This window comes from Theropithecus gelada, chromosome 11 (genome assembly GCF_003255815.1).
Source record: "Theropithecus gelada isolate Dixy chromosome 11, Tgel_1.0, whole genome shotgun sequence".
Classification (NCBI taxonomy): domain Eukaryota; kingdom Metazoa; phylum Chordata; class Mammalia; order Primates; family Cercopithecidae; genus Theropithecus; species Theropithecus gelada.
The window spans coordinates 116,656,776-116,683,006 of record NC_037679.1 but is presented as its reverse complement, the minus strand read 5'-3'; the positions used below and the strand labels follow the sequence as shown (position 1 = coordinate 116,683,006).

Genomic DNA, 26,231 nt, shown 5'->3' with positions numbered 1-26,231 from the left:
AACTGTTGGTAAGAATGTAAAGAAATTGGTACCCTTGTGCACTGTTGATGGGAATATAAAACGCTACAGCTATTACAGAAAACAGTATGGTGGTTCCTCAAATAATTAAAACCAGAATTACCATATGATCTAGCAATTTCACTTCTGGGCATTTATCCAAAAGAACTGAATGCAGGGTATCAAAAACATATTTACATATTCATGTTCACAGCAACATTATTCACAATAGCCAAAACTGACTAGCCCAAGTATACATCCATGGATGAATAAACAAAATGTAGTATATAAATACAAAGGAATATGATTAAGCCTTGAAAAAAAAGAAAATTCTGACACATGCTACACAACATAGATGAACCTTGAAGTGTTCATGCTAAGTGAAATAAGCCAGTCACAAAAACACAAACATTACGTGATTCCACTAACATGATGTACCTAAGTAGTCAAATTCCTAGGGATAGAAGGTAGATGATGGTTGCCAGGGGCTAGAGGAAGGAAGGAAGATTTGTTGTTTAAAAAGCATAGAATCGGCCAGGCCTAGTGGCTCACGCCTATTATCCCAGCACTTTGGGAGGCCAAGGTGGGCAAGATCACCTGAGGTCTGGAGTTCGAGACCAGCCTGGCCAACATGGTGAAACCCCGTCTCTACTAAAAAATAAAATAATTGGCAGGGCGAGGTAGTGGGCACTAAAAAATACAATAATTGGTAGGGCGAGGTGGTGGGCACTAAAAAATTACAGTAATTGGCAGGGTGAGGTGGTGAGCACCTGCAGTCCCAGTTACTTGGGAGGCTGAGGCAGAAGAATCACTTAAACCTGGAAGGCAGAGGTTGCAGTGAGCCGAGATTGCACCACTGTACTCCAGCCTGGCTGACACGGCAAGACTCTGTCTCAAAAAAAAAAAAAAAAAGATAGAATTGCAATTTTACAAGATAAAAAAAAATTTTTTTCAGGAAATTAGTTGCACAACCATGTGAATGCAGTAACACTACTGAGCTGTACATGTTAAAAAACGGTTAAGATGGTGACACAGGAGCCAGGAAGAAATTATTTAGGCAGATAGTGAAGGTAAAGGAGTTATCGGTAAGGGCTCCCTTTTAATGGAAAGCAGCCCCCAAATCACTTCTAACAAAGAGTGGCCTGAAAATTCAAGCTGCAGACATAGATAAGCAAGCTAGAAGCTTGCATGGGTAAATGCTGGCAGCTGTGCCAATAGAAAAGGGCTACCTGGAAACCAGGTATATTCAACATGGAGCCTCCATCTTCCCTTTTCTTTGTCATCATGTGTCCAGTAAAAAGAAGCAGGCAACATGGCACTGGCCAGGTAGAGAATCATTTGCATAATAAAAGATTAAAGTGGGGCCACCAGCTTCTACACGCTTTATGCAAAAGGCACACCTGGTCCAACCAATCTTTCATGCCCTATGCAAATCAAACACTGCCTCCTCCAGTTAATCTATAAAACCCCGTGCGTTTCAGCACAGAACTGGCAACCCATTTTCTCTGGGACCCCTCTCTGCACAGAGAGCTCTTCTCTTTCTTTTGCCTATTAAACTTGCGCTCTTAATCTCACTCTGGTTGTCTGCATCCTAGTTTTCTGTAGCTGTGAGACAACCAACCTCAGGTATTACCCCAGATAAAAATGCTGCTTCAATGGTAAATTTTATGTTGTACTTACCATAATCAAATTTTTTCAGAACAACTATAAACATATCAAATTTTTATTAACTAAATAAAATGCTCATTGAAAAAGAAGAGTTCTTAAAAACACTTTAATCAAGTGTACCTCAATTGTTTTCTATTAGCAAATATCATATACAACAGAAAACACTACATTTTTGTATTTCCTATTTATTTAAAACATTATTTTTAAATGTTTCTTTTTTATATATTTGCTGACACAAAACATAAGCAAATCAAATCCAACAATGTATAAAAATAAACTATACACTGTGACCAAGTGGGATTATCTCAGGTATACAAGGCTGGTTCAATATTTGAAAATTAATTTATAATCCATTACATTAACAGACTAAAACAGAAAAATCACACAAACCTATCAACATGTGCAGAAAAAGCATTTTGCAAAATCCAGCACCCATTACCATAAAAACTCAGCAAACTAGGAATAAAGAGACAGTATCTTCAATCTGATAAAGAATATCTACAAAAAAACTACAGCTAACATCCTAATGACAAATAATTTGAAGATTTCCCACTGAGATCAGGAATAAAGAAAGAACATCGCTTTTTAACCAATCCTTCTTAACACTGTACTGAAAGTTCTAGCTAATGCATTAAGAAAAAAAAAAAAAAAATAAGAGGCAAGAAAAAAAAATAAAACTGTCTTTGTTTGCAGACAACATGATTTTCTACGGAGGAAATCTAACAGAATGGATCAAAAAAACCTCCTGGAATAAGCAATTATAGCAAGCTTGCAGGATAAAAAAATATATACATGAGAAAGTCAATTGCTTTCCTACATACCAGTAATGAATACTGAAATTTGAAAATAAAATGCACTCCTTTTACAGTAGCACCCCCAAAAATAAAATACTTAGGTATAAATCTAACAAACTATGTACAAGATCTATATGAGGAAGATTATAAAACTATGATAAAAGAAAGCAAATAACTAAATAAGAGATATTCCATGTTCATGGATAAAAAGACTCAATACTGCCAAGATGTCAGTTCTTCCCAATTTGATCTACAGATTCAGCGCAATTCCTACCAAAATCCCAGCAAGTCATTTTGTGATATTGAAAAACTGATTCTGAAGTTTACATGAATACTGTATCCCAAATATACACAATTATTATTTGTCAATTAAAAATAAATTCTTAAAAAGTCAATTTTAAAATGTAAAAAATAAAGTTTTTATAGAGAGGCAAAAGGCCCAGAATAGCCAACACAATTTGAAAGAGAAGAACAAGTTGGAGGACTAACACTACCTGACTTCGAGACTTACTATAAAGTTACAGTAATTAAGGTAGTGTGATATCTGCAAAAGATTAGACAAACAGATGAAGAAACAGAATACAGAACTCAGAAATAGACCCACATAAATAGTTAACTGATTTTTGAAAAGGAGCAAAGGAAATAAAATGGAGAAAAGACAGACTTTTCAATAAATTGTGCTGAACAACTGGACCTTCACATGCAAAAACATGAATCTAGACATATACCTTACACCTTCATTAAAATTTTGTCAAAATGGATTACAGACCTAAATGTAAAATCCAAAACTAAAACTCTGTGAGAAGATAACATAGGAGAAAATGTAGATGACCCTGGATTTGGCAATGACTTTTAAAAAACGACAACAAAGGCATGATCCATGAAAGGAAGAACAGATAAGCTGGACTTCATTAAAATGAAAACTTTCTACTCTGCAAAAGACACTGCCAAGAGAATAAAAAGATAAAGCACAGACTGGAAGAAAATATTTGCAAAACTCATATCCAATAATGGATTATTATCCAAAATACACCAAACAGCTCTTAAAATTCAGCAATAAGAACACAAACAACCCCATTTCATCAAAGATACACAGATGGGTAAATAAGCATATGAAAAGATATTCCATATTACGTATCAGGGAAATGCAAACAAAAACAATAAGATACCTATACATTTATTAGAATGACCAAAATTCAAAACTCTTACAACACCAAGTGCTGGTGAAGATGTGGAGCAACAGCAACTCTCAGTCATCGCTAGTGGAAATGTAAAATGGCACAGCCATTCTGGGAAAGTTTGGCGGTTTATTACAAAACTAAACATACTCTTACCATACAATCCAGCAATCATGCTCGTCAGCATTTACCCAAAGGAGTTAAAAATTTGTATGTCTACATTAAAATCTGCATAGAGATTCTTATAGCAGCTTAATTCATAGTTGCTAAAACTTGGAAGCAACCAAAATGTCCTTCAGTAGTTGAATGAACAAAATAGATTTGGTGTACATCCAATGAAATATTATTCAGCACCCTGAAAAGAAATCTGCCAATAAGCCATAAAAAGACATGGAAGAAACAAATGCATATTACTAAGTCAAAGAAGCCAATCTAATGAGGCTACTTAATTAAATGACTCCAAATATATGACATTCTGAAAAAGGCAAAACTGGGAAGCAGTAAAAAGATCAGGGTTGCCACTGGTTAAGGGGAAAAGGGGGATGAATAGGCAGAGCACAGAGGATTGTTTTAGAGCAGTGAAACTCCACTGTATGACACTATTAACAGTGGATACGTGCATTATGTATTTGCCCAAACCCACAGAATGTACATCACCAAGGGTGTACCCTAATGTAAACTGTGGACTTTGGGTGATAATGGTGTATCAATATAGGTTTGTGTATTATAACAAAAGTACCACTCTGATATTCATAATGAGGGAGGATGTCTGTAGAGGATGTATCAATAAAAAATATATCTTTAAAAAGATCTAAGTAGAGAAAAATAAACAAAGGTTTTGGCATTTTGGAAAGAAATAATATATAAGTAGATCTAACCAAAAAGCATAGAAAAGGATACTTTTACTGAAAACATGTTTATAACATTGTATCAAATACCAAAGTCGGCCTTGACAAACCTTCACTGTTCTTGATCAAAAACTGTAATAATTTTATTTTTTCTATTTGAGGTTACTGAAAAAGATAAATCATGTTTTACTCTCTGCTTTAGTTAGAAGGAAATTCATGTGGCCTTTCTCTAGGAACTTCATGAAATATGTTTTTGTATATATACAAAACCAGCTTTGGGGGGGATCCAATTTATGCATCTATTCATTTTTACTGCTGTTATATAGGTATTTGCCAACCACTGTGAACAGATTGAGGATTTATAAATACATGCAAGCCTAAAGATTACCAAACAGTTGATATACAGTAAACACAAATGTATTAATCAGAATCTCTTAATACATCTAAAGATCAGACTCATGTAAAAGAAGAAAATATATGTAATGGCTAAAAACTAGGGTTTGAACAGATTTCTATGCCAAAATATTTTAATATATTATTTGATATAGGTTTACAATAGGTAAGTGATACTGGTACATTCCATTTTTACCAGTGTATTAACTTAGCAATTCTTAAACTATGATCAGGGAGCCCCTGGCCATCCAAAACCCTTTCAGGAATTTTGTAAAGTTGAAACTATTTTCACAAGATATTATTTACCTTTCTCACTCTCATTCTCTCACAAGTGTACAGTGTAGTTTTCAAGAGGTTACATGATATGTGATAATTTCATCACAATGACAGCTAACAGGACATGTACTTGATATTCTTTTATTCTAAAAAATTTGTTTTAGTATCTAATATGGCAAATATTGATAAACGTTAATCAAATATTAAAACAAAGCTCTTTGGGCACTCAGCCTCAAAGAGCTATAAAGAAGTCTTGAGACCAAAATGGTTGCGAACTGCTGCTTTAACCTATGAAGTAACCTGCTGTTTTCCAATCAAGACCATTTTCTAGGCCGGGCGCGGTGGCTCACGCCTGTAATCCCAGCACTTTGGGAGGCCGAGGCGGGCGGATCACAAGGTCAGGAGATCGAGACCACGGTGAAACCCCGTCTCTACTAAAAATACAAAAAATTAGCCGGGCGCGGTTGCGGGCACCTGTAGTCCCAGCTACTCGGGAGGCTGAAGCAGGAGAATGGCGTGAACCCGGGAGGCGGACCTTGCAGTGAGCCGAGGTCACGCCACTGCCCTCCAGCCAGGGGGATAGAGCAAGACTCCGTCTCAACAAAAAAAAAAAAAAAAAAAAAAGGCCATTTTTCTAGAGTTTTCAAGAGCAGAAAGAGAATTTTTTAAGTTGGCAATTTTGGAAAAATGATCAAGCATATATGACATTATTCTTTATAGAAAGCACAATAATAATGAACAACTTAAAGAACAAAGAATTGTTAACCAAATTAATAAAATTTTACTAAGCAAGAACTCTGAAAACATGAATAATTAAGTAATAAGCAACTGTTAGTAACAAATGTATAACACGTCAACTCAAATACTAACTCGAAAACACTAAGCAGAAGCCTCGACTCTCTGCAGCTGGTTAATCCAAAAGCTCTTGTAGTTTTTCCTTTGCAAAGAGTCAGTGACGAGAACTGCAGATATAAAGAAATTTACTTCTTTCTTTTTAGGGAAAACAAGAACAAAAACAAAAACCCTAGCTAAAGAAAGTTTCTAAGTTAACCAAATAGTTGTTCAAACAAAGAAAAGGCAATTTTAAAAAATATTTCCTTAAGGCACTTAAATGCCCGTATTTTTCAAAAGGAAAAATTCAGAAAAAATGTACCTGAAAATGGCTGGATTGCAGACATGCTTTGGATCCAATGCTTCGCCTTGTATAAACTCATAGCATAGTCCATTATTGAAGGTACAGTAGAGTTGTGGTGCACACCCATGAGCCTGCAACACTCGAAAACTCTTTACTTCCTCATCTCGATCGACTAATAACTCAGTCTTATTGCCATAAATTCTCACCAGGACTACATCCTCCATGGTATTTCCCACGTAACAGCCAATAAGTTTATTTGTGATTCCATCTGTGAAGAGCTGCCAAAAATAAAAATTAAAAATGGGGGAAAAAAAGGAATTATCTATCTTTACAGAACAGGAGATAAATTGAAAATCATGAGTTAAATACTTATTAAAGAAAACACCAACTTCTTAACATAAAAGAACCATCTTTTATACAATTTTATCTAACATCTATAATTTTAATTCTATATTTAAACTAAGGGGACAACTAATGTTAATATGTTGCCCTTAATTCATATAACATGCCTTCCTTGATCCAAAGTGTTAATTATTCACTGTCTTCAATATTTCTATATAACTTTTTTGATACATGCCATTTCTTACAGTCCACCTTGTATCACAATCTTTGCACATCTGTGTGTGTGTATGTGTGTGTGTACACATACAGGGAATCTCTCCTATGTCCAACAGATTGGAAAGTCTCTGAGAATGGGAACACTGTCCTATTCCTGGTATGGTTCATTACTTATAGAAGTCCTTAACAACATTCATAGACTTGTTACTAAATATACAAATATAATCTACCATAATTTAATTATGGCAAATCTCCAACTTACTAAAAACTCAATTTTAAATATTAATTTTAAAGATTATCTAACATAGCATGCATTAAACATTGTGTTATGCACTCAGGGTATAACAGTTTTGACTATTATAATTTAACCACTATGGCTATAAACAAAAACACAACCTTACAGAAAGACAAAAGAGATAAGTAGAGATTTCTATGGTATTTTTTTAAATGAGACTTTGGGGCTTGTCAAGACCTTTAAGTCAAATACTTTAAATCCTTTTTTAGATCTGAGCACAGAAGGTGTATTTCAAAAGGAAACAGGTGATTAGCAATACTAATTATAAAAGTCTATTAAAAATTATAATTTTCATTTTCCTCTGTATTAATCTGACACTAGAACTAACACTTCACTTCTATTATAATTCAGCACTTTTGGAGGCTCCCAAGTGGAACAAAGGGAGAAAAGAAGAAAGCGAAAGCAAGAATTCAGGATATTTTTTCCATGTCAACAGGGCAAGAATAGGAAAAAAGAACAGAAGTTTTAAAAGTATGTATACACATTTAACTAATGCTTGAGAAAGAGGGTAAATATTTCTATCTCAATTAGACTGATATGATATTAAATGACATATGAAAAAAGATGTGAAACTATTTACTAAAACTATTAATAATATACAACTAACCAGTGTTGAGATAATGGTTTTTATTATATATAGGTCTTAGCTGTTACCTTTATTCACATAATGCAGTAACACTTCATGAACCAGTGTAAAGGGACTTATTTTGAATATCCCCATTTTTTAGATATGTGCATACTAGTGTTGCTTTCCACCTAGATTTCAAAAAGACTGTATGAAAGACACTGTCAGGAAGTATATATACTTAAAATGAGTATTTTTTATCATAATTGTAATTTTATTAAAATCCGCAATGAAAAACATGTTATTTCTTATCACAATGCCACTATCAATTCACACATGCTGTTCTGTAACTTCTTCAGATGTCATAGATAGAATATTTCAAATACAGTAATAAAGATTGAGAAACCTTTTAACATTCTGAAATGTTTATAATGAATGAAACTCTGGGCTCCTCAAACTCCAGAAATCATCATCTCCATTTTCTGAATCTTCACAGCAAATAGTAGGTGCTTAATACTTAATACTAGGTGCTTAACACTAGAACTCATATAGTTACCAACATTAATGTCTTCATCCAGCTTATAAAAATTGCATTCTCTTGTTCTTGCCTATAATGATCAAACATATCCCTAAATTGACCATGCTATATTATACACATTTATTTGTGCAAACATAAAAAGATGTATACATGTAAGGGCTAGAGACAGATATGATTACTCAATACAGATTACTAAACACTAATTAAACATATATAAAGATGACACAGTGTCACAACTCCAATGACCCTGACCCTAACTTTCTGTATTGCACAACAGCTACATAATTGGCAATGAAATGATAGGCAAAGAAACCTCTAGAATAAAAAGATATGTGAATAATATAATTCCACATTTATCAAAATATTTTATGTATAAAGATTTATTTGTCTACAAAGATACTAGGTAGTTTAAATCTTGTTTCTTTATTTTTTTGTTTCTCTGTAAGTAATTTAACCTTTTATCTTTTGGCTTATGCATGTTTACTAACTTGTATTTTCACAGCAATGAACCTGGTTTACTAGTGGAAAAATCAGTAGCAAAACAATGGCCTGGCACTCAGTAGGCCTTGAAGTCATGCTGAACATAGTTTTACAAAACATCAATATTCAACATCAGATGAGGTCACTCTGTGATTATAATGGATCCAGAAAACAACAAAACCACTCTGTAATCATGTCTGAAGGTGGAAAAAAAATACGAACTTTGTCCAAATGACAAAAATTACCAAATATCTCCTTATCCTGGCTAATATGAGTGACTGCTGCTCTTTTCCAGTCAAACTTTGGCCCTGCTTCATTTCTTCAGCCTTCTAGGTAAGATTAAGACACCCCTAAGTCATAGACTTATCCCACTTCCTTCCTGACAGCATCCAATCCAGAGAATACCCTGTTTACCTTGAACCCTCCACCAAATCACCAGACAAATCCCCACCATTCTCAATGATTTAGTTCTCCCTTACTGCAGTGAGTAATAAACCCAACTTCTTCAGCTACAGGTGAGTTTCTACCGGTCTCTCGCTGGAGAACAATGACTTCAGTTTAAAGATGTACAGGTAATACTTCTTACCTTTGCATTGTTCCCACCTCATATATAAACCACAAGTAACTCAATGTGCTGAACCATCTAAAATACGCTATTAAAATACACTATACACACTCTAGCTATGTATATTATCTTAAATATATACTAGAAATATAAAATTCCACCTCAGTAGAGGTGAGACAAAATATAAATCTTAGTGAGCTCCTTTTAATGGGGCTTATCCTGCACTATTTGTCAAGTATTTCACACGGCAGTACTTGAGAGGATGAGCTACAGAGCCAGAGTTTGAGTTTGAATCCCAGCTCTGTTACATACAAACCGAGTAAACTTAGGCAAGTCACTTACCCTCTGTGTGTCTCTATCTCATATATAAAATCAGTATATTAGAATCTACTTATTGCATTGCTCTGAAGATTAATATGTTATATACATAAAAGTACTTAGAACAGTGCTTGGCACTCAGTAAGCTGGTAAATGTAGCCAATGATACATTTAAATTTCAATACAAAACAGAAAAATAATGTTGAAATTATAAAATAATTAAGACTAAAATATATGTTAAAACAATATTTAAAAACAATACTTTCTTTTTTTTTTTTTTTTTTTTTTTGAGACAGAGTCTCGCTCTGCCGCCCAGGCTGGAGTGCAGTGGCGTGATCTTGGCTCACTGCAAGCTCCGCCTCCCGGGTTCATGCCATTCTCCTGCCTCAGCCTCCCGAGTAGCTGGGACTACAGGCGCCCGCCACCTCGCCCGGCTAGTTTTTTTGTATTTTTTAGTAGAGACGGGGTTTCACCGTGTCAGCCAGGATGGTCTCGATCTCCTGACCTCGTGATCCGCCCGTCTCGGCCTCCCAAAGTGCTGGGATTACAGGCTTGAGCCACCGCGCCCGGCCTAAAAACAATACTTTCAATATGTCTCTGAAAGTAGCTTAAATCCAAATAGCTAAATGTTAAATATCATTTCTGGGCAAATTCTCTTTCACATCTTAAAAAAAAAAAAAAAAAAGGCTTTCAATTTAGTTAGAAATGCCATTCAATGTTACTCTCTCAAGTTAGTATTATCCTATATGCATTTGGTTTTGCACGACGAATTATATCCCGTTAAACTTTAATCCCTAAAATGTATACTACTAAGCTAGTAAATTTAGCTACTAATCACGTCTAATCTTTAGTTTAAATATTAACAGCTTTTAAATACTAGGAAAATTAATAATGGATTCTCAATTTGTTCTCTGCCTTACCTCATCACGTAATTTTTAAAAACAACATCTATATTGGTTAAAAATACAATTTAAACTTACCCTTTAACAAATTCCAACAACCCAGGAGTCTATTTTTTAACTGCTTAATATTGATGAAGTTATCAACGTTACTATGAAAACTGGCAATTAAGTAGAATTAAGCGTTTATCCTACATTTTATGTAAACCACATTTCATAATATCCAAACCGCTCTAATTAATGAGAGAAAGTTATGTACCAAAGAATTCCAGTTGACAAATGTGGAGGATACAACAGAAAAAGTATTCAGGAAACAATCTTCAATGAATGAGACCATTAGATGAAAGATTGACAGGTAATTTTATAATGGTAGGAGTCATTTGTCACCTCCTGATTTCAAGAAACAATCTGACATGCTATACCTTCTGATGTGATGCAATATGAAATACACTGCACTACCCATGATTTGAAATCTAATCAAGTTTCTGGATCTTCTCTTTTTTTTTTTTTGATAGAGTCTCGCAGTGACTCTCCTGCCTCAGCCTCCCAAGTAGCTGGGATTAAGGCACCTGCCACTACACCCAGCTAATTTTTATATTTTTAGTAAAGACAGGGTTTCCTCATGTTGGCCAGGCTGGTCTAGAACTCCTGATCTCAAGTGATCCACCCGCCTCAGCCTCCCAAAGTGCTAGGATTCCATGTGTGAGCCACGATGCCCGGCCAGATCTTCCTATTCCTAAGAAACACCACATGGCTGGCCACAGTGGCATGAATGCCTATAATCCCAACACTTTGGAAGCCAGGAGAATCACTTGGGGTCAGGAGTTCAAGACAACCCTGGCTAACGTGGTGACACCCTGTTTCTCTAAAAAAAAAAAAAAAAAAACCACCACAAAGAGGAACAACAAAAAATATACAAATCCACAATGTGGGTCTTTCTACACAAACGCCCCACCAATAGTCAATAGTATGGCAGTCTAGTTTACGGAGGCTTAGGAAACACACAGATGCATCTAGTTTGTTTCCTAACTCAAACTAATATGTATAAAAATATTTTTTGAGGTAAAATTTTATTATGAACTGGCTATTAAACAGTACTTAGACATTACTACTAATTTTGCTAGGTGTTATAATGGTGCTGTGATCATGTAAAAAAAAATTTTTTTATGTTTACAAATGCATATGGAAATACACAAAGACAATGACAAGGTCTGACTGAGATTTGCTTTAGAATACTTTAAAGGGGTTAAAAATCAAATGAAGCAAATATGGATTCTGGATAATATACGAATATTTTATTCTCTCAATTTTGAGTATGTTAGAAAATTATAGTTTTTAACTTGCATGATACAACTAATCAAAGTGTAAGTGAGGAACTCTAGAGCTTCTATTAGAGAATTACAAAATATAAAAGATCAAGGAGAAATTCTAGAGTGTCTATTAGAGAATTACATAATATAATATAGCACAAGTATGTAACATTCACTTGCTAGCAGATTCCAAAACAAGTAAATGATAAAACTTAAAGACAGGCCGCGCATGATGGCTCATGCCTGTGATTCCAGCACTTCAGGAGGCCGAGGCAGGTGGATCACTTCAGGTCAGGAGTTCGAGACTAGCCTGGTCAATATGGTGAAACACTATCTCTACTAAAAATACAAAAATTAGCTGGGTGTGGTGGTGCATGCCTGTAATTCCAGCTACTCACGAGGCTGAGGCAGGAGAATCACTTAAACTCAGGAGGCAAAGGTTGCAGTGAGCCAAGATCGCTCCACTGCACTCCAGCCTGGGAGGCAGAGTGAGACTCCGTCTCAAAAAAACAAAACAAAACAAAACAAAACACCTTAAAGACAGGTTAAAAAGGGGGAAAAAAAGTTAAAAGGTCCAAGTGTTATGGGACGGAAAAATATATTATGCGGCCACGTATCCCACCCACTTCTAGAGGCCAACTTCTTTCTCCTTCCCTTCTCTGCCAAATTTCTTGCAAGAGAATTTTGTATTCAATCATTTCCACTTCCAAATCTACCATCTGCTTTTTTTTGGTAATTTTTATTTTTATCAATCAACAGTAGACCTCCCGCTAAACTACTTTTCAACTCTCATGCTATTTAATTCCTTATTTTTAAATACCATTCTTAAACTGCTTTTCTGTAAAGTTTACACATTATCTGAGACTTCTTATGAGACTGAGCTTTCTTATTTTCTTCACACATATACTCTCTCTCTCTCTCTCTCTCTCTCTGTCACTTCTCCTATCTTCCTCTACCCAATATAAGTATATCAGATTTTTTATTTTATCAATCTTCAATTACACTATTTTGTACACATCCTTCCAAACCCCAACATGAGATATACTGTAAATTTCCTTTCCGGATAGTTTGTTTCCTCTTTAACTAATAACTGGCTTATTTTCTCATTTGCTTACTTTTTAATATACCTATTTGTACTCTCTATATTAGTGACTTTCAAATTGGGCTATAAAGCCCTCAAGGAATGGGAATGGGAATCCAAGTGGGCAAAAAAGCTCTGCTATATCCCCAGCACATACAAACGCACATGTGCGCATATACTACACTACCACCATCTTGCCCTCGTTTATTTCACATATACATGACACCTGGGGACAAGATTTTATTTAAACAAAGAATTCTAACCCTATAGAAAAGGTTGAAAATCACTGATAAAAATCATCTAATGGGCCACTTTCACTCTTGGCCAAGGCAAAGTAATGGGGACAGGATTTACCCCTTTACTTGAAACAACCTCTCTCCCACAAATAAAAACCAGACAAAGCATATGAAATAACAATTTTTAAGACAATGGACTTTAGAGAGAACAGTGATTCCTGAGAGATGGGAAACAAACAATATGAACTCTATGATTGCCCCCAGCTTAATGTCTTGAGAGAATTCTCAGGTCCCAGCAAAGGGAAAGAGAACCCAGATGGAGCTTGTGTGGACTTCATTAATTGAGATAAACTGAGCATCGGAGGATATCAAAACAGCTAGAGTATGCAGGACAGAGTAGTAAACCGGAAAGACAGGGAGACAGACAGAAAGAAGACAGCACTCTAGAGGATCTGCAAATGGCCCCACTGTATCCCCTTGGTATCCGAGGGGGATTCATTCCAGGACCCCACCCCCACAACACCACCAAAATCTACAAATGCTCAAGCCTGTTAAATTTTGTTTTAAATTTTTTTGTTCATATTATTTTACATGTTCTGAAAGTCTGTTATATAGAATGATGTAGTATTTGCACATAACCTATTTATATTCTGCCACACACTTTAAATCATCACTAGATTACTTACAATACCTAATACAATGTAGATGTTATGTAAATAGTTGTTATACTGTATTGTTTAATAAATAATGACAAGAAAAAATATCTACACATGTTCAGTACTGAAACAACCATCTTTTTTTTCTCTTAATATTTTCAATCCACAGTTGCTTGAATCCATGGAGGCAGAAGCCATGGATATGAAAGGACAACTCTATATGCTGCTTACAAAACACATAGAGAAGAAGCTGATGTAGCTAGCTATCGCATAACAGATAAAATAGACCTTAATGAAATATTACTAAAGATAAGGAGGGACATTTTATGACGACAAAGGGATTGATCCACCCAGAAGATATAAAAATTCTAAATGTGTATGCATCCAACAATACAACTTCAAAAGATACAGAGCAAAAACTTACAGAATTAAACAAATCCCATAATAAATGTAGGAAATTTGAGCACACCATTCAAGACCTCAATTTTAATTTTTTTAATGTTTATAGATAACACTATTTTTTTACAAGACCTCATTTTTTTGAGCAGAGAAAAATCATTATGTAGTAAGAGCTCTAAACAACAAAGTTAAAAATCCAAATTAACTGACATACACAGAACACTACACTCAACAACAGAATATTCTTTTTCTTATCTTTTTTTTGAGAGGGTCCCACTCTGTTCACCCAGGCGGCAGTGCAGTGACACAATCACAGCTCACTGCAGCCTCAACCTCCCAGGCTGAAACAATCCTCCCACCTCAGCCACCCGAGTAGCTGGGACTAAGGCGTGCATCACCATGCCCGGCTAAGGTTTTGCATTTTTTTGTAGAGACAGGGTTTTGCCATGTTGGCCAGGCTAATCTTGAATTCCTGGAGTCAGTCTGCCCACCTCAGGCTCCCAAAGTGCTGGGCCGTGCCCGGCCAAGAACATACTTTCTTTTCAAGGCTACACAAAACATTACCAAAATTGACTATGGGCTTCATTATAAAGCAAGCCTCAACAAATATCAAAGGATTAAAATCACTTAGAGTATCTTCTCAAACTACAGTGGATATGAGTTAGATATCAATAACATACACACCAAATAAAACCGGTTAAGATAATGAATTTTTATGTTTTTATAACAATTTTTTTTAAAAATTAAATATGCATCAACTCAATGGAAATGAATCAAATACACATGTAAAATAAGTGAGATAAAGAAAAAAACACCACAATGGCAATTAGAAAACATTTTGAACTAAATGATAATAAACATATATTGTCAAGCGAGTGGTATCTGTAACCTAATATCAACACTAGAAGTCTTGGAACTTCTTTCTGTTCATTGTTTCTTGGTATCATAGTCACCAAAGAAAACACGATGCGCAGTCAAGCACTGCATGGAACAACGCTTTACTCACACAGAGAGGAGACAAAGCAAGATCAGCTTCAGTAATGGGTGTTGGTCTCCCATGGTGGGCAAGTGCCTCCCAGCAGCTGATGCCAACAACTGGCCTACACAAACCCCTCCTGGGCTACAGCAGACCAACCCCATCCCTCCATCCCCTCCCCACTGGGGAGACACTGTAGGTGAGCCAGGTGACATACGACACACATGCTGAAGCAGAGCAAAGGAGTACACACTGAGTCTAAAACAGGAAAAAATATTCCCACACAGGAAAAAATAGGTCCAGCACAGGCTATGAGGACTCTTACCTCTTGGTAAGAAAGTGTTTCAGGCCCAAAGCCCATTTCTATTTGGTGAGAAGGGATGGAAGGACTGTGTGCATGAGACTGCCTTTCCCAACACAAGTCAAGACTTGTGGATACTTACAAAGACATGTAATGAACAATATATGAGAAATTTAAAAGGCAAAAAATTAGTGCTTCCAGCTCAAGAAGCTAGAAAAATAACAGCTAATTAACCTTCGAAAACAAAAAAAGGATTAGGAAGGAAATAACGAAGGACAAAACTATCAATAAAATAGAAAAACTCAACAGTCAAAAATTGTTATTTTTTAATAACTTCAAAAATAGCAAACTTTTGAAAACTTCAAAAGTTTGAGATGTGATGGTTCATGCCTGTAATCCCAACACTTTGGGAGGCCAAGGTGGGCAGACTGCTTGAACTCAGGAGTTCAAGACCAGCCTGGGCAACATGATGAAATTCCATCTCTAATTAATAAATAAATAAATAAATAAGCTGGGCAAGGGGCGAGCACCTGGTCGAGGCTGTAGTGGGCCATGATAGCACCACTGCATTCAATCCCGGGCAACAGAGTGACACCTTGCCTCAAAACAAACAAAAATTATTCTTTGAAAAGATTAACACAGTTGATAACTTCTTAGCAAAATGTATGAAGACAATAAAGTGACACAAATGATAAAGAAATGAACTTCACTACAGACCTTAAACATGTATTATTAAAAGCAACTCTTCCAAAAATAGAAAAAAAGAAATACCTCCGAACTTGGTACCAAAACTTGTCAAGGACATTATAAGAAAGGAAAATTTCAGACCAATCTCTTTCATAAGCAGAGTTGCAAAAATCCTAATCAAAATATTAGCAATTGATACAATAATAAAAAAGAGAATATATACAACCAAATAGGGTTTTCTCCAGGAATGCAAAGGTTACTTAACATTTAAATTTTTTTTAAAATCAAAGTAATTCACCTCAATAAGAGAAAAATTAAGAAAAATCTTATAACCATCATGAAATGCAGAAAAACCATTTAGACAAATTCATCATTCATGATGAAAATACTTAACAAACAAAGAATAAAAAGAAACTTGCTTAATCTGGTAAAGTCATTAAAGAAAATCTATAGCATACATCATACCTAACAATAAATTATTGAAAATGTTCTCCTTAAGACTGGGAAATAAAGGATGCCCACTATCAACTTTCATCTTTTTCAAGTGTGTTAGAGAGGTCCTTACTAGTGCAGTAAGACAAAAAGACAGAAGGACAGACAGCAATTATGTATTATTTTCAGATTTTACATAGAGAAAATGCAAAAATAGTCTACATAAAAACCTTTAGAATGTGAAAAATTCAATATACAACAATTATAATCCTATATACCAACAACAAAGTAATTTTTTAAGTGACATCCTTTACAATAATATCAAAAAGCATCAATACCTAGGGATAAATCAAATAAAACACATGAGATCTCCACAGTGAAAACTTCAAAAGTTTGAGAGAAATTAAAAACCTAAACAAACGGCATATATGGTGTTTATTAATTTTAAGATTCAATCTTGTTAAAAGAATTCACTTCTCCCCAAATCTATCTATTGATTCTACAAAATATAATCAAAATCCTATCCAGTTTCTTTTGTGGGAATTCCAGAATTGAGTCTACAACTTATATGGCAACTTAAAAAGTCAAGAATAGTCAAGGCAATCTCAAAAACGAACAAAGCTGGAGTCCTATACCAAAGCCTATAATAACTACATCAAATACCAAGTCCTGTAGCAATGATTGAGCGTAATCCGCACATAGTGGTACTGCTGCGGTAACAGACAAAACAGACCAAAAGAAAAGAACAGGCGGGGTGCAGTGGCTCGCGCCTGTAATCCCAGCAATTTGGGAGGCCAAGGCGGGCAGATCACTTGAGGCCAGGAGTTCAAGACCAGCCCGGCCAACATGGTGAATTCCCATCTCCACTAAAAATACAAAAGAAAATTGGCAGGGCATGGTGGCGGGCACCTGTAATCCCAGCTACTGGGGAGGCTGAGGCAGAAGAATCACTTGACCCCGGGAGGTGAGGCTGCAGTGGGCCGAGATTACGCCACTGCACTCCAGCCTCAGTGACAGAGTGAGACTATGTCTCAAAAAAAAAAAAAAAAAAAAAAAAAGAACAGAACAGAATTCATAAACAGATCCACATATAATGCCATCTGATTTATGACAAAGGTGACACTGCAATGGGGAAGTATTTTCAACAAATGATACTGCATCAACCGACAGCCATTTGGGAAAGAAATGAATCATAACCCCTCCACCTCAAACCATACATAACAATCAATTATAAACCAGATGGCTTATACATCAAAGTGTAAAATATGAAATAATAAAGCTTCTAGAAGAAAATAGGAGTATCTTCATAACTTTGGCACTGGAAAAGATCTCTTGTTCAAGACACAAAACATACTATCCATTAAAAAATTGAAAAGTTAGTCTTAAGACTATCAAAAGACAATATTAAGAATAAAAATGTGCAGTCGCAGTGGTTCACGCCTATAATCCCAGCACTTTGGGAGGCCAAGGTGGGTGGATCACCTGAGGTCAGGAGCTTGAGACCAGCCTGACCAATATGGTGAAACCCCGTCTCTAGTAAAATTACAAAAATTAGCCGGGTGTGGCGGCGTGTGCCTGTAGTTCCAGCTACTCAGGAGGCTGAGACAAGAGAATCGCTTTAACCCGGGAGGCAGAGGTTGCAGTGAGCCTAGATCGCACTACTGCACTCCAGCCTGGGCAACAGAATGAGACTCTGTCTCAAAAAAAAAAAAAAAAAAAAAAAAAAAAAAAAAAAAAAAAAAAAAAAAGAAAATGTAAGCCACAAAGCAGGAGAAAATACGTGAAAACATTATTTCTAAAAGAGGACGCAACTAGAATATATAAAGAATATCTACAAACCATTGAAAACATATTTCTAAGAGATGACTCATCTAGAATACATAAACAACATCTACCAATCATTGAGAAAAAATCAGATAATCCAACAGAAAAATCAGCAAAAGGCTTGAACAGGAACCTCAAAATAGAACACATCCAAAAAAAACCCCCCCACACAGAAAAAAGATGCACTAATTGTAGAAACAAGAGCAACTTTATTTTAAAATGTTAATCTACCATGTAACTTCTGACAAACCCTTGTCCAAGAATGCCTAAAAAATGTCTTTCTGTAGAAATGTCCATTCATTGTAAGTTTCACCCAAAACAACCCTTGATGCTGGGTTGCAGAAATTGTAAGTTGTGACACCCATAGCCACCTACACATTCCTTCCAGAGCATGCATACTTTCCCCAAGACATAAGACCTGGGTCTGAGGGGTTGTGAGGTAGAGACCTACCTGTTTTGTAGCCACCCAAGACCACACTTCTGCATCTAACTTCCCCTAGTAAGTCACCCAAAACCAACGAACTGGATTTGTCTGCCTCCTTTTTTGGTTTCTCAGCTCCTTCCACATTTAGAGGTTGCTTTGCATATATGGCCCTTTCACAAAACGGTAGTTATCAGGAATATGCAAATTATACCTGGAATAAGATACTCCAATACCCACCAGAAAGAAAAAAATAAAGGCAGACAATAGCAATTACTGGTAAAGATATACAATAACTGAAACTCTCACATATTGCTATTAGGAATATAAACCGGGACAATCACTTCAGAAAACTGAAAGCATCTAACAAAGCTGAAAATACACAAACTAGATGACTCAGAAAGTCTACTTCTAGGTATCCACTTAACAGAAATGGATATTCGTGTTCAAAAAAAGTGTATTTGTAAGAAGCATAATTTGTGATAGTCAAAACATGAAAACAACCCAAGTGTTCATTAACAGTAGGAGACAAATAAATCGAGGTGTATTCTTAAAATGGAATGATAGTCAGTCATGGAAAAGAACAATAACTATACACGCTTGAATAAATCTCTCAAAATCTGGGCCTATGCCAAACCAAAATTTTTAAAAAATACATATTTCATATGATGCCATTATATAAAATTCAAAAAGAGGCAAAACACTGACACAAGGCACAGTGGCTCACACCTGTAATCCCAGCACTTTGGGAAGCTAAGGTAAGAGGGTCACTTGAGGCCAGGAGTTCAAGACCAGCCTGGCAACACAGCAAGACCACATCACTACAAAAAAGGTAAAAACTAGGCAGGTATGGTGGCATGCACCTTTAGTCTCAGGTACTCTGGATGCTGATGTAGAAGGGATCGCGTGAGCTCAGGAGTACAAGGCTGCAGTGAGCTATGATAGCATCACTGCACTCCAGCCTGGATGACAGCACAAGACCCCATCCCTTAAAAAAAAAAGTAAAAATTTAAAAAATAATAAATAATAACTAAGTCACATTATGTTTAACATGATCATCAAATATTAGGTTTGTGACTATCAAAAATTATACTCCCATTCAAACATGGGAAAATGTTTATAAAGGGCTAGTGAAAAAGAGAATATAAAATTATATATATGATTGCAAATACGTAAAATAGGTTTAGGAGAAGTAGACGGTAATAAAAATAAAACAGTTGTAAATAGAATATTGATGACAGGAAATTGATTTTTTTTCTCCTATTCAGTTGTGGTACAACCTTTCAGTAAAACTAAATTATTTCATGTTCATATCGTTTCTTGTACAAAGACCTTCATGCACTTATTATTTTCTCAGAGTACTTACTTTCAAAAAATAACTAATTCAAAACATTCTATTTTGTTAATTAGAAAAAAAAAATCTGCTATTATGATTACCACTAGAGGGAGGGAGAGATCAAGACTAAGAAGGAAAATGAAGACACTCGGTTGCTGGAAATTAGTTTTCTTTTCCTGGGTTGGGGTGGGTAAACGTTTTACAACAATTTATGATTTGTCCATTTTTCTATATGTTTGCTTTTTTTTTTTTTTTTACAATTTTTAAAAGAATGTTAAAAATGCATTTATAGCCATTCTGGTATATCAAAGAGTAAAATAACTCCTTAGAAAACAAAATAAAGAGAAATAGAACCTCTGATTTCTTAAATAAAGGTATTCTACTACGTCCCTATCTTTGTCATCCACTCCTTCCCCCACAAAAAACACCTTAATCTTCTTCCCTAACCTGCAATCAATTAACAAGTCCTGCACATTTATTTTCTGAAATGTGAAATCTGTACCTTATTTCCATCTCATCTGTCCTAATCTGGGCCCCAGCACCTCTTGTCTGGACTAACGCAACAATCTCTCTCAAATTATTTCCTCAAGTTTTTTAAATGCAATACACAGGAAGAAATATATTTATCATTTGATATAATATGTACATAGATACTTTTTTTTTTTTGAGATGAAGTCTCGCTCTGTCGCCCAGGCTGGAGTGCAGTGGTGTGATCTCGGCTCACTGCAAGCTCTGCCTCCCAGATTCACGCCATTCTCCTGCCTCAGCCTCCTGAGTACCTGGGACTACAGGCGCCCGCCACCACGCCCAGCTAATTTTTTGTATTTTTTAGTAAAGACAGGGTTTCACCGAGTTAGGCAGGATGGTCTTGATCTCCTGACCTTGTGATCCACCCCCCTCAGCCTCCCAAAGTGCTAGGATTACAGGTGTGAGCCACCGCGCCCGGCAGTACATAGATACTTTTATATAAAACTAAAGCACGCTTCACAAAAGAATACGTACCACTGGGTGCAATGGCTCACGCCTGTAATCCCAGCACTTCGGGAGGCCGAGGCAGGTGGCTCACCTGAGGTTGGGAGTTCAAGACCAGCCTGACCAACATGAAGAAATCCCGTCTCTACTAAAAATACAAAAATTAGCCAGGCGTGGTGGCAGGTGTCTGTAATCCCAGCTACTCGGGAGGCTGAGGCAGGAGAATCACTTGAACCCGTGAGGCGGAGGTTGCAGTGAGCTGAGATCACACCATTGTACTACTCCAGCCTAGGCAACAAAAGCAAAACTCCATCTCAAAAAAAAAAAAAAAAAGAGTACTTACCTTACTACTTGCAAGGCTGTCTGATGTATCCTCTACAATTATGTACTCTAACTCATCTTTTTAAACTGTAATGGTCTCAAGACAGTATTGATTTGGCATCTTATTAATGTATGGTAATCACCAGTTTCAAAACCAACGTTCTGAGTGATGACTTATTTCCCAATTTAAAACATTTCCCTCAAACAACCCTTCTCTACATTCTTGCCTGTCACTTCTCTAATACGTGATATAATTTACCTGCTTAAAAATGTCCAGGCCAGGCGTGGTGGCTCACGCCTGTAATCCCAGCATTTTGGGAGGCCAAGGTGGGTGGATCACTTGAGGTTAGGCATTCGAGACCAGCCTGGCCAACATGGTGAAACCTAACTCCACTAAAAATACAAAAATTAGCTAAGCATGGTGGCGCAGGTCTCTAATCCAAGCTACTTGGGTGGCTGAGGCGAGAGAATCACGTGAACCCCAGAAGTGGAGGTTGCAGTGAGCTGAGATCACACCACTGCACTGCAGCCTGGGCGACAGCGAGACTCTGTCTCAAAAAAAATAAAATAAAATACAAAAATAAAAACATCCAGTGGCTTCCCATGATGTCCTAAATGATGAGTAAGCTGCTCAAAGTCTAGATTCATTGCCTTTGTGAGACAGTTTTCCTTGCTCAGAAATGTTTCTCCTTTCAGTCTGATCTCATCTACCCTTCAAAGCTTAGCTCAGGTACCCCCACTTCTATGAAGCCTTCTGTCCTACATTATTCCATGCCTACCTTGGGCTACAGTTAGTTGTCCAAGGACTCTTACTGAAAACTAGCATTATACCTAGTACAAAAAACATGTGTCAGAATTACTGAATTTTAGGAGCTCACAATTCTCTCAGTTGGGATGGGAGAATTGGAAATGAGAGGTGGAGGAATATAGTACCAAAACATACTATGCGTAATTGTAGGTATATCATTGAATTCTCATGACTATTTTCCAAGGTAATCCCATTTTACAGGGACTTTAAAACTTGCCAAAGGTTACAAATGGCTGGAAATAATATTGAAAAACCATCCTCTTTCCATATTATGCTCAGTCCCCAAAAAGATGTGATGCAGTTTACATAGTCCAAGTTACACGGCTATTATACATGAAAACAAACTAGCACTTTAGGCTCCTGACTGCATAGTCACATCTTAATAAAATACATGGGAGCCCAACAAACTTTTCATGTTTTTGATGGGCGTCTATTAAACATTATATACTTTATTATTCTAAAATGCTGAAAACAGGGAGGGAATAGGAAACGGAAAACTGGATATAACCACTAATATTAAAAGTTACATTGAATATAAACTATGACTCCTTATTCGTATCTACAGGACTCAAGATTTCCTATAATTCTTAGGGAAAGTAAACTAATACATTGTTTACTTTTTTAATGTATTAAAAAATTAGCCGTAACTTAATATATTAGCTTACCTAAGACTTTTCAGAAGCTACTGCTGAAAGGAACAAACTCATTTTTTTAAAAACAGAAAAGAAAATCGATTATTATATTAGAACACTAATGGAGACATAACTTAAGAGAGCAATTGTATAGATCTGGCTTTTTCTTCTTCCTTTAAGACAAAGACCAATATAAAATATTAACTATCAATATTAAGAGTGGTTACAGGTTCTTAATAGACTATTTAGGTAACTACCTCCAACACTGTTAGAAAGAGGAAGGATATGAAAACTGCTGTGTAGCTACACAACCTAACACAAACATAAGTTTCCATGATAGTTCACATATGCTTACAAAATATAATGAAAAGATTTTTAAAAACATGCATTCAAAAACATGCAAAAACCTGTAGTAAAGCAGAAAGAACAGTACATTTTTGAAACTTCTTGTGTAATCTTTGCATGTGAACTAAATTTGAATGTTCATTCCATAAACATTACGTTGTTATAATTTTCTTATTTGTCTTCCCCATCGGACTAGGAATTTCAAAGAGCAAATGTTTGTTTTTTGATTCAAGCATCCAATATATAGTAGGTGCTCAGCAGCAATAACGATTATCATGAAAGACAGCATTTATTTTACCCTCACAATAACCCATTGAGGTAGGGACAACTACTGGATCAATTTTACAGCTCAGGATACTGGGCAACAGGAATTTTAATGATTTGACCAGGGTAACAAAGCTAGTAAAGTACAGAATCTGGACTCAAAACTAGCACTGTGTTCAAACCTCATGCTCTTGAGTACTGTAACATACTGTTATTGAAAAACAAAGTTGCTATAAGGTACCATATAGCAAACAATCTCATTTAGACCCAGTAAAGGAATAAATACATTAGTTTTGTAAGGTTAAATAATAATTATGGTGTTAATATCCTACCTATGAAGCCTTTGTCATTATCTACTATAAGTTCCAAGTAATAGAAAAATTCACAGTGACAAGTTAGCGAGAAAAACAACATTGCTTAATACAGCAAACAGAAAGATCCTGAGACAACATAACTGGAATATTCCAAACACTAATTCATCAGCTCTTCAGAAAATGAAAAACAATTTTAAGAGTCCATTGAGAAATATTTTGGACCTGAGACGTGACTTGATTCTTTATTCCTTTATACAATGACTATCCAAAGAAAAGTATTAAAAATTAAAAATCCAAATCTTCAAGTAAGTTAGAGAGTTGTTACACAACAAAAGTCACTATCCTAAAGGAAAGCTGAAGTGATCCCTTTTTCCTAAAATGGTATCACATATGAAAAAAGTAATGCAAATTTATGTTCAAGGGAACTTGAAAGTAGAATCTTTTTATGAGCCAAAGCTTTTAAGAAATTAATTTTATACAGAAGCACTTTCCCTGCCTTAATCATAATATACAAACAAAACTCTTGGTCAAAGAACAATAATTCATAAGATGGTTTCTCATCTCAGATCTGCCATTTGTAAACAGCAAATTCAGTTTCATTAACTATATAATACATATTAACAGTACCATCTACATCTACCTCACAGGATAGTTGGGAGAATGTATGTGAAAAGTGCTTTATAAACAGTAAAGGCCTATTAAATACAAAGCACTGTGGCTGTATTGTTGTTTTGGATTTACTCTGCCTATTCTGTTACTATACTCTGAAAACCTCACCACCTCCTTTATACTTTATTCTTTTAATCTAGTAAGAACAGGAATTCTATCTAAAATGAGATATATTATTGCATGTGCCCACAAGTTTTGAGCAAAGACTGGGCTTTCTATCATTTTGACTCTAGTCTTTTTTTAGCTTGTTTTTTCTTTTTATTTTCTGATATGTTCTGGATAGTTCAGCTTGCAGGAATAATCAATCACCAGATAAGTATCGCTACAGTAAGCTTCTAAGGTATACTTCAAGTATATCTTAAACATACAAAAATGTTAGAAAAATACTGAGAAAAAAAAACAGGCTAAATTACTGATACTCGACTGCTCTAAAATTACATTATATTCTGTCAACTATATAATACATACTTCTTCTGAAATGTGAGGTATGATTTGTATCTGTTTCAAGGGAAATACAATGAAATCTCAAAAGAAAATATTTCCATTGAGATTTACTTTCAGAATTTAAAGAAATTCTGAAAGAAATTTACTTCAGAATTTAAAGAAATTCTGAAGCATTATGAAAGTAGAGTTTGTAATGACCTAGAATGCAAGGCGCCAGATCTATTGAGCTGAAAGGTGAACTCATCAATTCAGCTTAGCAGATGCTTTTAGGCCAGCTTCTAGACCAAAGCTTTGCTTGCACATGGAGGGAATGTATTTCTAACTAATAATCATCTTAGGGAAAAATAAATGGTTGTATTTACCTGCACTTACAAATATTAAAAATTCAGATTATAAACCCAGAGGTCTTTAGGTTAAAAGTTGCTACAAGAAACCAATATTTAATCACACGTAGTTACTTTCCAACAAGCAAAAACAGTTTAATGTCACTACATTTTGCCCTCTTTTACCTACATCCTGGCTTACTTCACTGAGTTTCACCTAAAAAAGAGATAGTGTCTACCTAATATGGTTGTTTGGACGACTAAAATAAAAAAATATAACTTACCTTACCCCACAGTAGCTATCATTACTATTCTACAGACAAATACATCAAAGGAAATTCCAGTCTTCAAAGCTTCAAACTTTAAAGTCACTGCTTAAAAGTAACTGATCTGCCAACGCTGGAGTTTACCAGGATGTAGCACTCTTTAATTAATAATGTTTTATGTGTAAATGACTGCCAGAAAATAAATCATCTTAATAAATTTTAGAGCCTTATACAATAAAATACAAATAAATTGATAAACTAAACAAGTACTGAATTTCAGTTTGGAAGATGCATTTCTTTTAAAGGAAATATATTTTTAAAATGACATAAAAATCACTTCGCGTTCACTATTTCCTGTATACTCGGCTAACAAATACTCCCTTAAATTTCAAAATGTGTTGTCTAACAGTTTCTTTTCCAAAACATACGGGTCCTTTTAAGCTGCTTAAAAACTCTTCTAGGCAATAAGAACTGAAACTAACGCGTGAAAACCCAAGTGTCAGGAACTGCTCTGAGCCCTAGGCACTGCTCATGTTTTATTCATCTCTGTATGGGTGGCTGGCTAGTTTAGCAAAGAATTTAGCAAATAAATCAACAAATACTGGTGAATAAATTAGTCATCAAAACGAGGCAGATGGTTTGGCTAATTCAAATGAATGTTCTTACATTATTGCTCAGATTTAGAACAAATCCCAAATATCCCAGCC

General features: G+C 35.6%; 1 protein-coding gene across 1 annotated transcript in view; it reads right to left on the bottom strand.

Annotated features, from left to right (window-relative positions):
* ETNK1 (ethanolamine kinase 1) overlaps positions 1-26,231 on the bottom strand; it is a 64,786-nt gene that overhangs the window by 36,391 nt on the left and 2,164 nt on the right. Inside the window, exon 2 of the mRNA XM_025401797.1 lies at positions 6,308-6,567. Coding sequence (XP_025257582.1) covers positions 6,308-6,567 — 260 coding nt within the window. The remainder of the gene's footprint in view (positions 1-6,307; positions 6,568-26,231) is intronic.